Below are 13,354 nucleotides of genomic sequence, written 5' to 3' on the forward strand. Positions count from 1 at the left end.
TTAGAAAACTGCCTTTATTTTATTAGTTGTTGGAAACAGGAAATACAGAAGAGAGTTTAGTTTGCTGCAGAACAGCAAGATGTTCACAGGATGGGAATTTGGCCAGCAGATTAACAAGAAATTGCATTTTCAGCTTGGAGCTGGATTCAGCAGGGGTTAACTTAAAGCTTCTGAAACATTCAGTTACCTTGACTGTAAAACAGCTGCTTTTCCCTTGCTCCAAAGGAGGTATTAAGATGAGCTTTCTGGGCATGTTTAAGTCATACAAATGGGTTGGACAATTACAAATGGGGAAAGGGCATCAATCTCCATTTGACTTTATTTTGCAATACACTATTAAAAAACCCAGAACACCTTACACAGAAGTTACAAGCAACAGTATTAGGAAATCCAATTATACAAAAAATACTACATCTAGGCTGGGGTATATAGATTTATTTTTGGTAACATACATTTAAGTGGCACTAATTACACAGTAACTATAAGGTAACTAACATGAAACCACAGAACTGTCACTTTTCATAGCTGGATGGGACTTTGGTCATTTCAGGATAATCACATTTTCCAACCACCAATTTTACACTTCAGAGCCTTTGAGTACAGAATCGGGGGGGGGGGGGGGAGGGAAGCAATCAAATGTGAAAATACTGAAGTTACTCAGGACCTCATCCACAGCCATGTCTGTTGTGCCTGAATAGGCTAGAACATGTTAGTTATGAAGTAGTTACAGCCCAATTCTCAGTGTTACCAGCTTTCCCCTCCCCATTTCTAAAAAAAAGCAAGAAGTTAGAGAATTGTCTTGAATTAGCGCCTGGCATATCCTGCAAGTGCAGAGAAAGTTTTGTTAAAGGAATGTTGAAGTTAACCCTTGTGTGCACAGATGTATTTGATGCAGACCGTTATAAAAAAATCATGGTTGGCTTCTAAATACTGGTAGCAAGACTCAATTTTAAATCTCTTAAGTAAATTATAGATAAATGAAAAAGGCTGGTAATCATACACTAAGATTAATAAACAGCACTTCAAAAATTTATCGAGTGCAGGGCGCTGCTTCAGCCATCTTCCCCTGGCTGTGCTTTACAAGAGAAGGCACCCGGATTTTTTCTTGCCACGTCGGGCTTGTAAAGCAGCTCTAGTGGCCATTTCAAAAACTTCCCTCACACCGTCTTTGGTCTTTGCACTGCACTCCATGTATCCAAAAGCACCAATGCGGTTTGCCATATCCCTGCCCTCTTCAGGTTTCACTGGCTCCTGTACAAACACAAAAACAATTAACATAGTTCAAAAGGAAGGAAGATGGACCATTTTGGTTTTTATCCTCCCAATTCAGATGCAAGCCCCTGATTCTCTGCTGCTATTATGAAGGGAATAAATTTCTGGCAATGCTCTTCTAGCAAAGTGAGGCCTTCTAAAATTGAAGCGAACACTTAAAAATGGTTTGGTGCAGTACCAGTAGGTTTCATAGTGCAGCAGTCAGTGCAAGTAAGCCATCAAAAACTTGAATCTTAAAACCTACGTTCTATTCCCTGTGGTTCTCTTCTTCCTTAAAGAGAAAAATTGTGAGATCATTTATTTGCTGCATTATTCCTCAGTATGTGTAGCAGAAAAGGGGGACTAGTTACTGCCCCAGCTACTGCTCAGGTGACAGCTGTTTTATAAGTTAGTGACATGTTGCAACACACATCTTAGTGATTTAAATGAACTTAAGAATTTGTTGGGCTTTTAGAGAAATGTCAGGTATAGGCATGCAGTTTAAAAGGACTATTACATAGGAGTCAAGAAACCTAATTTATTCATATTGCAGGATGTTACCAAGAGGCAGATAAATATCTCTGTCTAACAGTGAATCCCTCTGCACCCGTAACACAAGGCTTCCTCACAGTGAGCAAGCATTTTTACTAAAGAAAAGGGCATAATGTTTTAGCATCAAGTAGTCAATAACGTTTGTCCAACATCTAGAATATTCTCCAGTACTGAAAAAAATACTGAGACAATGACCTAAACTTTAGATCCTAAAGCTGCTCCACAAAGCAAGCCCAGGTAGGCACGATGCCAACATGGAACTTTCCATGTGATGATCTTGCTTTAGAAGTAATCATATTACTGCAACATATGAAATGTCCCTTTGTACCTGTGGCAGTTTTCTTACCACACCACATTGCTTGCCCAGCTCAGGAAATCTAGTACTGCACTATGGAATTCTGGTGGACCAGTATATGCCACTGAACAGTTAGATTTGGCCAGCTGGGTAGAGAGACAGACCAGGGGATGTGCCCACGCCATGAAAAATAAAAATACTGTAAACTATTTGCAATTATACAGTTTTATAATACTTCTGTTTAGTTGTCCAAAGGCATAATAGAATGTTGCTATTTCCAACTCAGGAAAGCCAGGCAGACTCTTCTGTACTGTCTCCTGACAAGATGCAATTACTAGAGATGAATCTTTGAAGGTTTGGTAGCAGGGATGAAATTCATTTAAGGGGGCTTAAATGTGCTGATGGAGGCGTGGCTGCACTGTTGTCTGGATCGGAGCACAGGTGTGAAGGAGGGGATGCCTAATTACCTATTTAGCAGGAACAGTGCAGGTGATTCTTGCACCTTAGGAGTGCTTTGATAATAAAGAACTAAATTTCTAATCGTGTGTCCTCAAAGGGGGGGGGGGCTGCGTGTGCTGCAGACACGAAGTGGGCTTTAGCCCCCAAAAGCTTATGCTGTTATAAACTTGTCAGTCTCTAAAGTGCTGCTAGTACTTTTCTTTCAGCTGCTTTGCTAAAATTACACTATTATCTACTTTAAAGGATTGATGTGAAGATAAAAATACTCAAACACTTTGGCAAACTTAAAATGCTATTACAAAAAGGAGGATGGCGTGGGGGATGATTCAGATGAGAACTCGGGATACCAACTCATGGATTGCACCTTGTCTGCACATCCACCTAAGGAAAGTTTGTCCTAGCAGACAGCCGCACACTGGATTTGCTGGGGACCTACATGTAAAGTCTAATGTTTGCAGGCCTGAAAATCCTGATTGTGTCACATGTTCTTTTCACTTTCATTTTTAGGTTAGGCTTCTTTTTTTTGAATTCCAAACCGGGTCTCCTCCCAACAATTCAAAATTGTCGGCAGGCAGGCAAGAGAAAGACTTTTAATTTTGTTTATATAGCTATTACACCTTTCCTCCAAGGAGCTCATGGTGGCATTCATGAGTCTATTTCCCCCCATGTCATCCTCACAGCAACCCTGTGAGGTAGGTTAGGTTGAGGGATTGACCCATGGTCACACAGTGAGTTTCATGGATGATTTTAGCAGATACTGCATGGAAATGGAAAAAAAGACTTGCCTGCTTCATCTTGGCCAGTTCCCGCCTTGTGTGTTCATCATTCCTCAAATCCTTCTTATTTCCTACCAGGATGATTGGTACGTTGGGGCAGAAGTGTTTCACCTCTGGAGTCCACTTCTCTGGAATGTTTTCTGAAATAAAAAAAAACTCACATCAGAAAATCAATCTTCAGTCAAGATTAAGGTAACACATGTACAGCAAATTTCCATGGGAGCTCATTTTCCCATCTCCCTCACCAGCCTTACTGGCTGGGCTCTCAAAATGCTAGACACCAGTGTTTAAAGATCCCAAACAAGAGGCCATTTGATCCTCCCCCCTTCCTAGGTGTGATCCTTGCACTCGTTCCAATGGATTCCAGTTTCCATTTTGGCAGCTCTCAAGTAGCTTATCCTAATGGAATATATTTTCCCTCCAATATTCTCTAATTTGGCTAAGACTGAATCCATAGCAGTTTTCCCACCTTTTGCCACCATTTCTCTGCCACTAGTCTGTTTCAGCTAGTAAACAAGGCAGAAAGGAACATTACGAATCTCAGCCTGCTACCATTCCTTGATTTAAGTCACTTGGCAAGATCTGTAGAAGAACGAAGTCTTAAAATTCTCTTTCTGCTGAACCAATGATGAATTTCCATTAATCACTAAACAGTACATTTTGGAGCAAGTTTAGAGTAGTTATAACTGGATTTATGGAAGAAATACTGCCCTTAGAAATATGTATTTTATATTTTTGCATATTCTCTCAAAAGTATGTTCAGCTAAGTAAAACATAATTCCCCCCCGTTAAAGTTACAGCTACCCTTGGTTAACAAACTATTCCCACACATATCTGCATTGAAATTCAATAGCATTTAAAGAGTAACGAACTTGCCTCTTGTGGAATAAAATGTGATCAAGATCAAACTTGCATCACATCAGGGAAATTAATGTTTCTCCCAGCTCAGTTTTAGACACAGAAACGTTGAATTCTCTAACTGTTTTGTCCTTGTTATTAGCCTCCTTTCCTACCTTCACAAAAAACTTGCCTACCTTCACAATAGCAATCTTTTTATACACTTTGTTCACAGCTATGATTAAGAAATGAGATTCCCTCCCCCAAGAACTAATGTTTCATTGAAAACGCAAGTTCTCTGAAGTTTTAACTTATATATAGTATAGACATCCTGCTAGCAACGCAGTAATTTAGAGGACATGACATGAATTTAGTTTTAACTACTTACCTAAACTATCAGGACTATCAATTGAAAAACACATAAGTATAACGTCGGTGTCAGGGTATGAAAGAGGCCTAAGTCTATCATAGTCTTCTTGTCCTGCTGTATCCCATAAGGCCAGCTCCACCTACAGGAAGAATAAGGGCATTCAGTCAATAAAAGAAGGTACCTTAATAGATAAGGCTTGTCAGGGTGGTGTTAAAAGTTCTTGTCCTGAGATTTCAGAGCATGTCCCTCTCCATTTAAGCACTCTCTCATTTAAAAAGAAATAATACACTGTTCCATATACTACTTTCAACAGTGGTGAGAAGAGCTGTGCAAGGAGCAAAGGCCTTCTTTATATGGGCCCTGAACAGATTTCCAGAGCTTCTCTTTGAAAAAAGAATATCCACCTATTTGTTCGGCCTCCGCTAGTTAGAAAAAATGGATTTGAGTGTTTAGCTGTATTGCTCAGGAGTTTCACTGTTAGCAAGATTTTATAAAACTGCATTGCTGATTGCAGGTTTCGATTACTACCAAATATGACTGTGATAATAGATGTTTGCTTGAAGTACCTTACCTCAAAGGAAATTGGCGAGAATCAGTATCAATTGTATTTTTATAAACATGAACATAAAAAGGAATTGCAAGTAGGCAAACAGAACTGGGCCTTTTTCCTGGACACCCCCCCCCCATCCTAAATTATGGAACTCGGTGCTGAGTGATATCAGGCAAGCCAATCTCTGATATTTTCAGTCAGCCTAAATTCATTCTGGCTTCTGGAGGTTAATTAAGGATGCTGATCATTGGGTTACAGTTTTAAATGTCCATTTTGTTTTATGCTGTTTTATAGTTTTTAGATATAATTGAGTATTTTGAGTTTTATGAATGTTTGACTGAAATATGTTTAATTGTAAACCACTTTAAGTCTTGCCTAAAAGCAGGATAAAAGGTTTAAAAAACAAAACAAAACCCACAAACAGTTTCAGTGCTTTTAATTCTCTGTCCAAAAATTCAGTTTGAACAGTTCCTGAGGAACTTCTATTCTACTGAAAGCCACTAGTGTAGTGTATTGATAAGAAATAGCTTAACAGAAATATCAGTTTACATTTTCCAGATGCATATGATTGAACATTCAGGGGTTTGGATCAATTTGCAAATTATTCAAAGTATTACAGCCAAGATCAAATTGAAGGCCTCTTCTCATTTTACATTTTAATACCCCCAGGACATATGTTCCCTGCTTCAGTTCATAATAAACACATATTTAAATCAATGAATTTTTTGGGTGAAAATCTTTAAAGAGCAGGGACCAAAATGGATAAAGGTCCCTAAAATTTGTTTACATTGTAGGGCAGAGTTGCAATTTAACTCAAAAAGAAGTCATTCCAAGCTGACACGAGGCATGCACCTTTTGTACTTGGGCACCTACACTCATGTACAAAGAAGTGAGAAGGAGAACCAAGACTGAAAACAATTCTGTGCAAATGTCATTCTCACAAAACTGCCACTGGAGTGACAGACATAAATACAGGGCACGGTAGAAGGAAAGGAAAACTTGGCAGGATTTCTCTGGGGTAAGGAAAAGAGAGACCAAGATTGTATTCATATAACCAGTTTTCCCCTTTACGCAGAAATTGCTAATACTGCTGTGCAGTAGGATAATAAATTCTTCTGTAGTTTAAAAGGAATATCCTGCATTTAAAATCCACATATAAATGGATCCAGTGGCGTAGCGTGGGGGGTGCAGGGGGGCCCGGCCGCAACATCTGGGGGTTAGGGTTAGGGATATGGTTAGGGGGCGCAAATCCAGGGTTAGGGGGCGCAAATTACTTGCCTTGCCCCGGGTGCTGACAACCCACGCTACGCCACTGAATGGAACACATACATACTGTTGTTTCTGAAAGCCTTGCAGCTGTTTTGGTGAAGCAATGTAAGGTGTGGGAGTAGAATGGGGAGGGTGATATTGAATTAGTAGTAGGCATTGTATGATCTGTAAGGCAGAATTTGGGTATGACTGTATCACTTTGCGAGTCAGGATGTGCCTTGGCAAGTGTGAGGCTGAAGAAGGGATCCCGGACTCTAAAGGTGCTTCAAAGTGACCTGCTATACTTTTGCATTTTAGGATTTTATTGTTTATTGCAAAATATTGTATTTATGTTTAATATTGTACGGCATTAAAAATCGTAGCATCTCAAGTTTCATTGCTATATATTGTATTTGTTATTCTGTAAATAGCTTGGGGACTGTCTTAAGTGGTTTATAAATACATTAAATGTTAAAAATAAAAAACCTACAAAATTTAGCTTGGTTTCAAATAAAGTCTGACGATCAAGAATAAAACAGATTCAGTTCTGCTTTTCATTACTTCTACACACTTCTTTTTTAAAAATGCTGCTATGTGCTGCACTCTGCGCAAAAGAGGCATCCACACCAAATTTTAATTGGCAAAACAGTTTGTTCCAATGCTAACCCACTGAATGTACAACATTTTAAGCTGTTTCTAAGATATCCTTTCATTAACTTTAGCAGCATGTAACTGAGAACAGAACAAATACCCTTCAATTTCATCCAAATGATTTGAAAGGGGGGCAATCTAACATTAAGCTAGTCAAACCTTCTATTTAGTGAGAGTGCTATTTACACAGAGTAGCAACCATATATGAACTCTTTAGAGAACCAGCCCCCCCCCCAATGTAAACACATGCCCATAGATTCATCAAGTTTCCTTGGGATGGATTCAGATTTCATGTGAGCAGAATTTTGCTAATGGAATAGTCTCCATGGTGGAAAAGGGAGTGATTTTTTTTTGCAGATTCCTCCTTTCTCCAACAGCTGCTCTGGATGTTTGGGACCTCTCTGTAGAAGGTAGTGTGGGGTGCATGAAAAGTTAACTGAAAATCTCAACCCCTTTCCTCAGCAGAAACCTACTCAGTTCTCCTAGATGGAAGAAGCCTTTTCATTTGCAGAAGTGAGACTCAGGATTCAATCCATGATATTGATCTCTAACTATAGATTCATTTATGCTAACTATATACTCTGTAGAACAGATGCAGGTGATGTGCTAGTGGCAGAAGTGCAGACTCACCTGTTTTCCATCAACTTCAATATCTGCTACATAGTTTTCAAATACCGTGGGAACATATACTTCAGGGAATTGGTCTTTACTAAATACAATGAGCAGACAGGTCTTGCCGCAGGCACCATCACCCACTATAACCAGCTTTTTCCGAATGGCTGCCATTGCTGCAAAGAGAAACACATTGATGATTAAAAACCTAACAGAAATTATGGTTTTTCTATGGCAGTGTGGTGGGGATGCTGCGGGCTATTATTCCCTCTTGGCTGGAAAAGCTTTCAAGACTGCCGATTCCAGAGTTTTCTGCTCACTTGCACTGCATCCCACCCTCCTATACCACGGGGCAGCAAATTTTTTCAGCAGGGGGCTGGTCCACTGTCCCTCAGACCTTGTGGGGGGCCGGAGTATATTTTGAAAAAAAGAAATGAACGAATTCCTATGCCCCACAAATAACCCAGAGATGCATTTTAAATAAAAGCACGTATTATACTCATGTAAAAACACCAGGCAGGCCCAACAAATAACCTAGAGATGCATTTTAAATAAAAGCACACATTCTACTCATCTAAAAACACGCTGATTCCTGGACTGTCCGCGGGCCAGATTTAGAAGGCGATTGGGTCGGATCTGGCCTTAGGTTGCCTAGCCATGTCCTACGCTTTTCACACCAACAATGCTTATTTTAAAGTAGTCATGGACAACTCTGATGCTGAGGTGTGCATTAGCAACCACTCCTGATTCATACTGTGACAATTTCTAGACTGTAATTTCTAACTGTGAAGTTAGTTCAGTAATTTGTGTAGAATTTTTAGGATGCTGCAGGATGTATTTGGAGCCCAAAAGAACTTTAAAACCCCCGGGCCTTAAGCTTGAGACTCCAATTGCAAATATATAAAATGGATGTGTACCTCCCCACACCCAACTAACACTGGTAACTTATTCCCTTACTCCACATCTATCAAGAGCCAACTACACTGCATTTCCCCCACCCAAGATTAAGAGTGGTCTCCTCTTTAAGTTGCTATGGTTTCAGTTACAGCTTCACAACATCTAACATTTTTATTAAGAATCTCATTTTCTTCTTTTTTCTTAAATGTTAATACAACTGTTCTATGGTTCAGTGTCCAATACTTTTGTATAATAAAGAAGAATTAATCTAATTGTATTTTTGATTACATAAAACACATTATTAAGTAAGTAAAAAATACTTATTTTCTTAGAAACTGCAGTAATCCTTAACAAGTAAACTTGTTTCTATATCTCATTGTATTGCATTGCCTGTGTCTTCACAGTTTCATAAGATTCTTTTTAGAAGAACGAAACAATTAGCCTGGCAGCCTGAGGAGTGGAATGGAAGAGTGGAAGGTAACCCTGCAGAACATGAATCAGAAACTATTTTCCATGGAAGGGTTACAGTGAAGACATTTCCTGAAATCCTAGCAGTTTCTAATAGTCATCCCAAGAGTGCCATGACGCAGCTCTCTCTGCAGCCCAGTCGACCAACAGGAAATAATATACACATAGCTACCAAACTGTCTAATATGAGAGATTCAGACAGCAAGCTTAAAGCAAGAAGAAAGTGATCCGTTCCTGTGGTCTTGGATCTTTCTGCCTCTGAAAATCCTAAACAATTTAGGGGCAAACTGAACTTTCCTTACTTATGATCACATAATTAGAGATTAATACTGGATTTACACACAACTGAAGTATGCTTTCTGAAAAATCTTTGCACTGCAGAATTACAAGAACAAGACTCAAGCAAAAACCTAGATGCAGAGATGGAGCAGCTTGGGAAGCATCCAGTCATGGCAATACTGAGCCAGATCCCTCTGAGTCACCTGGTGTACTTAGTTCAATGAACTGTCATATGGATTCATAGGCACTGAAGTCAAAGAACCATTGTGCACATTTACTACTGCCCTATCCACAAGTAGTGTAATCCTAATCATGCCTACTCAGAATTAAATCCTATTGAATTCAACAGGGCTTACACTCAGATACAGGGGGATTGGATTGCAGCAAAGGCAAAATCTGATGTAGTCATACTGGTATCGGACCTACACGACATTGTTGAACTACACAGGATAATTTAGAAATATCCAGTAAGATATACTGAGAAGGAAAAAATAAATTTCAAGTGCCAGGTTCTCATAGCTCATGGTTATGATTTTATGGTGATTTGTAATGGTAAATACAAATGCAAGCGCTTAGCCCATTGACAAGTGGAGTCAGTTGCACACTAGATACACTCCAAACCCAGAATGCAGGGTCAAGTGTAAAAATCAATTGGAAAAACCCACTGATACATTTTCTGCCAGTTCTGCTTTCTCTCCGTCATTCAATAGCATTTCTCTGTATTCTCCACGCAGAGGACCTACTACTTCCTTGTTCTTTCTATTGCTTCAAACACAGCCATAAAACCCCTTTTATTATTTTTAACTTCTCTTGTAATTCTGTGCTTGTTTCTGAGCTTTAGCCTATCTGACCTTCTCCCTGCAAGCACTGGCTACTTATTTATACTCTTCCTTTGCAATCTGCCCCTTCTTCCACTTCTTAAACAAGTCCCCTTTAAATCTCAGCTCATCTGAAAGTTCCTTATGCCCCCCCACTGGTTTCTTTAGGTACCTCCTACTATTCTTGTTTGTTGGAATTGTTTGTGATTGTGCCTTCAAACATCTTTTTTAAGAAACTCCATCTATCATGACTCATTCTTTGAGTATTTCTGACCATAGGATCTCAGCCAGTATAGTTCATTATGCTTTTAGAAATCAACATTTTAAAAGTCCAGAGTGCATGTCCAACTACACTCAGCTTTCCTTTTCCTCTGTATCATGAATCCCAAAAGGAAATGGTCACTTCCTCCCAAGGTCCCACTACTTCCACTTTACTGACCAGTTCTTCTCTGTTGGTGAGAATGAAGTCCAAGATAGGCAATCCACTAGTTGCTTTTCCCACCTTCAAGAAAAATGAAGTGACTATTATATCTCTTTTATGAATGTTTGTTAATCTGCTCTATGAAGGCATCATCCAAAGCCATTACTTAGCCTGAAATTGTTTTTAGTTTTTATGCTCCTTCTAGAAATATGCAGCCTGTCTTAAGCAGTAGGAGGTAAATTATGATTGATCCAAGGAGCTGCTGAATTCTGCTGATACAGACATTGCTAAGAAACTCAAGACAGGAATCTTTTCGGAAAGGGAAAGTTAAAACACTTTTGCAATGGTATTATTTTATCAAATTGGGCCATATCTAGACAATGGATTTCCCCCAAGAATTTGTGATTAGAACACTATGGAGTCCAAGACCCATGGATTAAAAACACATTGAACTGTCCTTTCCAACTCTACAATTCTTTTATTCTATTATGCTTTAATTCATAGTCCTGCACTGCAAGAAGTTTGACTGGATGGCCCTTGGGGTCCACACCTTTCAACTCTACAATTCTATGATTTTCTCTTTCTTTCATTTATTTTAAATTTATTATTCTATTTACACCCAACCTTTCCTCTAAGCACCTCAAGGAGGTGTACATGTTTCTCCCTCTTCTCCATTTTATGCTCCCAACAATCCTGTGAGGTGGTTAGGCTGAGAGAGTGACTGGCCCAATGTCACATAGGGAGCTTCATGGCTAAGGCAGAATTTGAACCCTGGTCCTCCATGTCATGGTTTTATATTCTGGCCTGACCACGACTCCACTGGCTCTTTGTATTTTATCCTTTATTCTATTTATATCCTTCAAGCAAAATACACCAATATTGAAAAATAAAACTTCTCTAGTGTCTGGAATATCTGTAGTTTCCAAAAACTTTCATTTTTGTTTCATTAACTTCAGAAAACGGAAAATTTGTATTAATTGAAACACACTTCAACTTTCACATGGTTGTTTCTTGATTGATAAAATGTTTGAAAATGCATGATTTCATTTGTACATGTCACCATGTTGCAGGAGCAAGCAACACACTTGGCAGACTCTCAGACTGCATTCCTGGAACAAATACCTGAAGACATTCTGTGTTCTGCAGCATTTGAAAGTGCTCTGGCAATATTAAGTCCCAAGAATGTTGCTTGTTCAGCAACCTGGTCAGAGACAAAAGCAATGCTATAATCAATTACATTCGTACCTTTGAACCTTGTATTCAAGAATTTTTCAAGTTTTTAAAATGTTGCTTTTAAGTATGTTGCTTCATTCCAATATTAGAGGCCTGTTTCCATTTAGGAACAAACGAAGGTCATGGATACATACATTTCCCATGGCTTGTCTTTTCTGGAACAAGCACACTTGAATACAAAAATAGCCATGAGGTCACCACTGTTCTTTACTGCAATTTCTCCTTAAGTGCTCCAAGATCTGCTACTTCTAAGCTACATATAACACAATATAGCATTCTGGAGAAAAGACTTCTGAATTTCTGTGTGGAAGGGTAATGGGTTTTATTTAACCCTAAGAAGATGATTACTCAGCAAATTTCAGTGAAACTAAAAGGGCTGTGTCACTATCGCAAAAACTGGGGGGTTTGCATGATTTTATCTATTTGCTAGTTGACTTAAGAAGAAAAAAAGGCCTGCTTCCAAATTAAACTTTGTGACCCATCAATAATCCCTTGTCAAAACTATTTTCAGACAATGAAAAATCAGCACCCTAAGTTGCTTAGGGAGTTCAGCATGAGAACACACAACTGATATACTGTATTCTTGTTCTTGTTTAGAGAATATTCCATCTAGGCCTTAGGAGACATCACTGAACCAGCTAGAGTGCCACTTCCTGGCCTGCAAATTGTCTATTTCTATGCAATGATACAAACCAATGCAAGCATTATGAATGTAGCACTGAATACAGCAATTTATAGTTCCTTGAAAAATGAAAGAGAAAATACGCATACTTTCATGTAACATTTGATAGCAGAAAAGAAAGACCTGGGCAGTACAAGACTGAAAGAGAAGCTATAAGTCTGAAGCTCAATGCCCAAAGCTCAATGCTTTTAAGCCTTAATAGCCTGCAAAAGAACAGTCAGCTTGTCCCACATCACCATTTTCAGCTTGCCAGAACATTTTATCAGAAAGTTGAAGTACAAATTCACACTATTGTGTTTAAGCAACTGAGGAATTTTTTTCAAGGATTCTTTTTTAACACAGAGATTTCTTTGGGTCAAAGTCTTAAGTTTGCATAAAAATGAATACATAATGGCTTTGGGGGGGGGAGTTTATAACTTAAGTACGGTATGTGCAGGAATAAAGCCTAATTGTCTTCCTTCTGAGATTCTTATCCATCTCATTAACAAGTGTCACATTAGGCATATAAACAGCCACTTGCTTGGTTGATGTGGAAAGTTAAGCATTGTCTCCAGGTGGCCATGTAGTTTTTGTAAATTTGTTTTAAACCACAAGTGACTAACACAAGTATATGAAGGCAGGGTGACCTAGTAACTTGTAGATTTTCAAGGCTGTGTTGTATTAAAACATCACAAACCAAGGTAATTTTCAAGTTCTTAGTTGACAGTATCCAAGATGTATAATTTTTTTTGCTGCCTGCCATAATTCCACATACGCCAATAATGAAATGTCATGAATTAAGCTTCTTTGAGCTTTTTGAATTTTTCAGGTGCGAACTATTTTACACAAATATTTACATGCAAAATTGAAGCAGCAGAGGCCTAACTTGCAGACAGCTAAAAAACAGAAGTGTGTGTTAGGCTTAAGAAAAATGCAGAAATAAATTAGAATACTAGATTATTAAATATACAATAGA

At 38.7% G+C, this 13,354-nt stretch overlaps 1 protein-coding gene across 1 annotated transcript in view; it reads right to left on the minus strand.

The window, feature by feature from the left end:
* RHOA (ras homolog family member A) overlaps positions 1-13,354 on the minus strand; it is a 29,018-nt gene continuing 15,664 nt past the window's right edge. The window contains exons 2-5 of the mRNA XM_079964473.1: positions 7,620-7,777; positions 4,559-4,679; positions 3,343-3,473; positions 1-1,251 (exon numbers count right to left, since the gene is read on the minus strand). Of these exons, the coding sequence (XP_079820599.1) occupies positions 1,078-1,251; positions 3,343-3,473; positions 4,559-4,679; positions 7,620-7,775 (582 nt within the window). The 5' untranslated portion in view covers positions 7,776-7,777 and the 3' untranslated portion in view covers positions 1-1,077. The remainder of the gene's footprint in view (positions 1,252-3,342; positions 3,474-4,558; positions 4,680-7,619; positions 7,778-13,354) is intronic.

The sequence above is a fragment of the Podarcis cretensis genome, assembly GCF_951804945.1.
Source record: "Podarcis cretensis genome assembly, chromosome: 2".
In the NCBI taxonomy this organism is placed as follows: domain Eukaryota; kingdom Metazoa; phylum Chordata; class Lepidosauria; order Squamata; family Lacertidae; genus Podarcis; species Podarcis cretensis.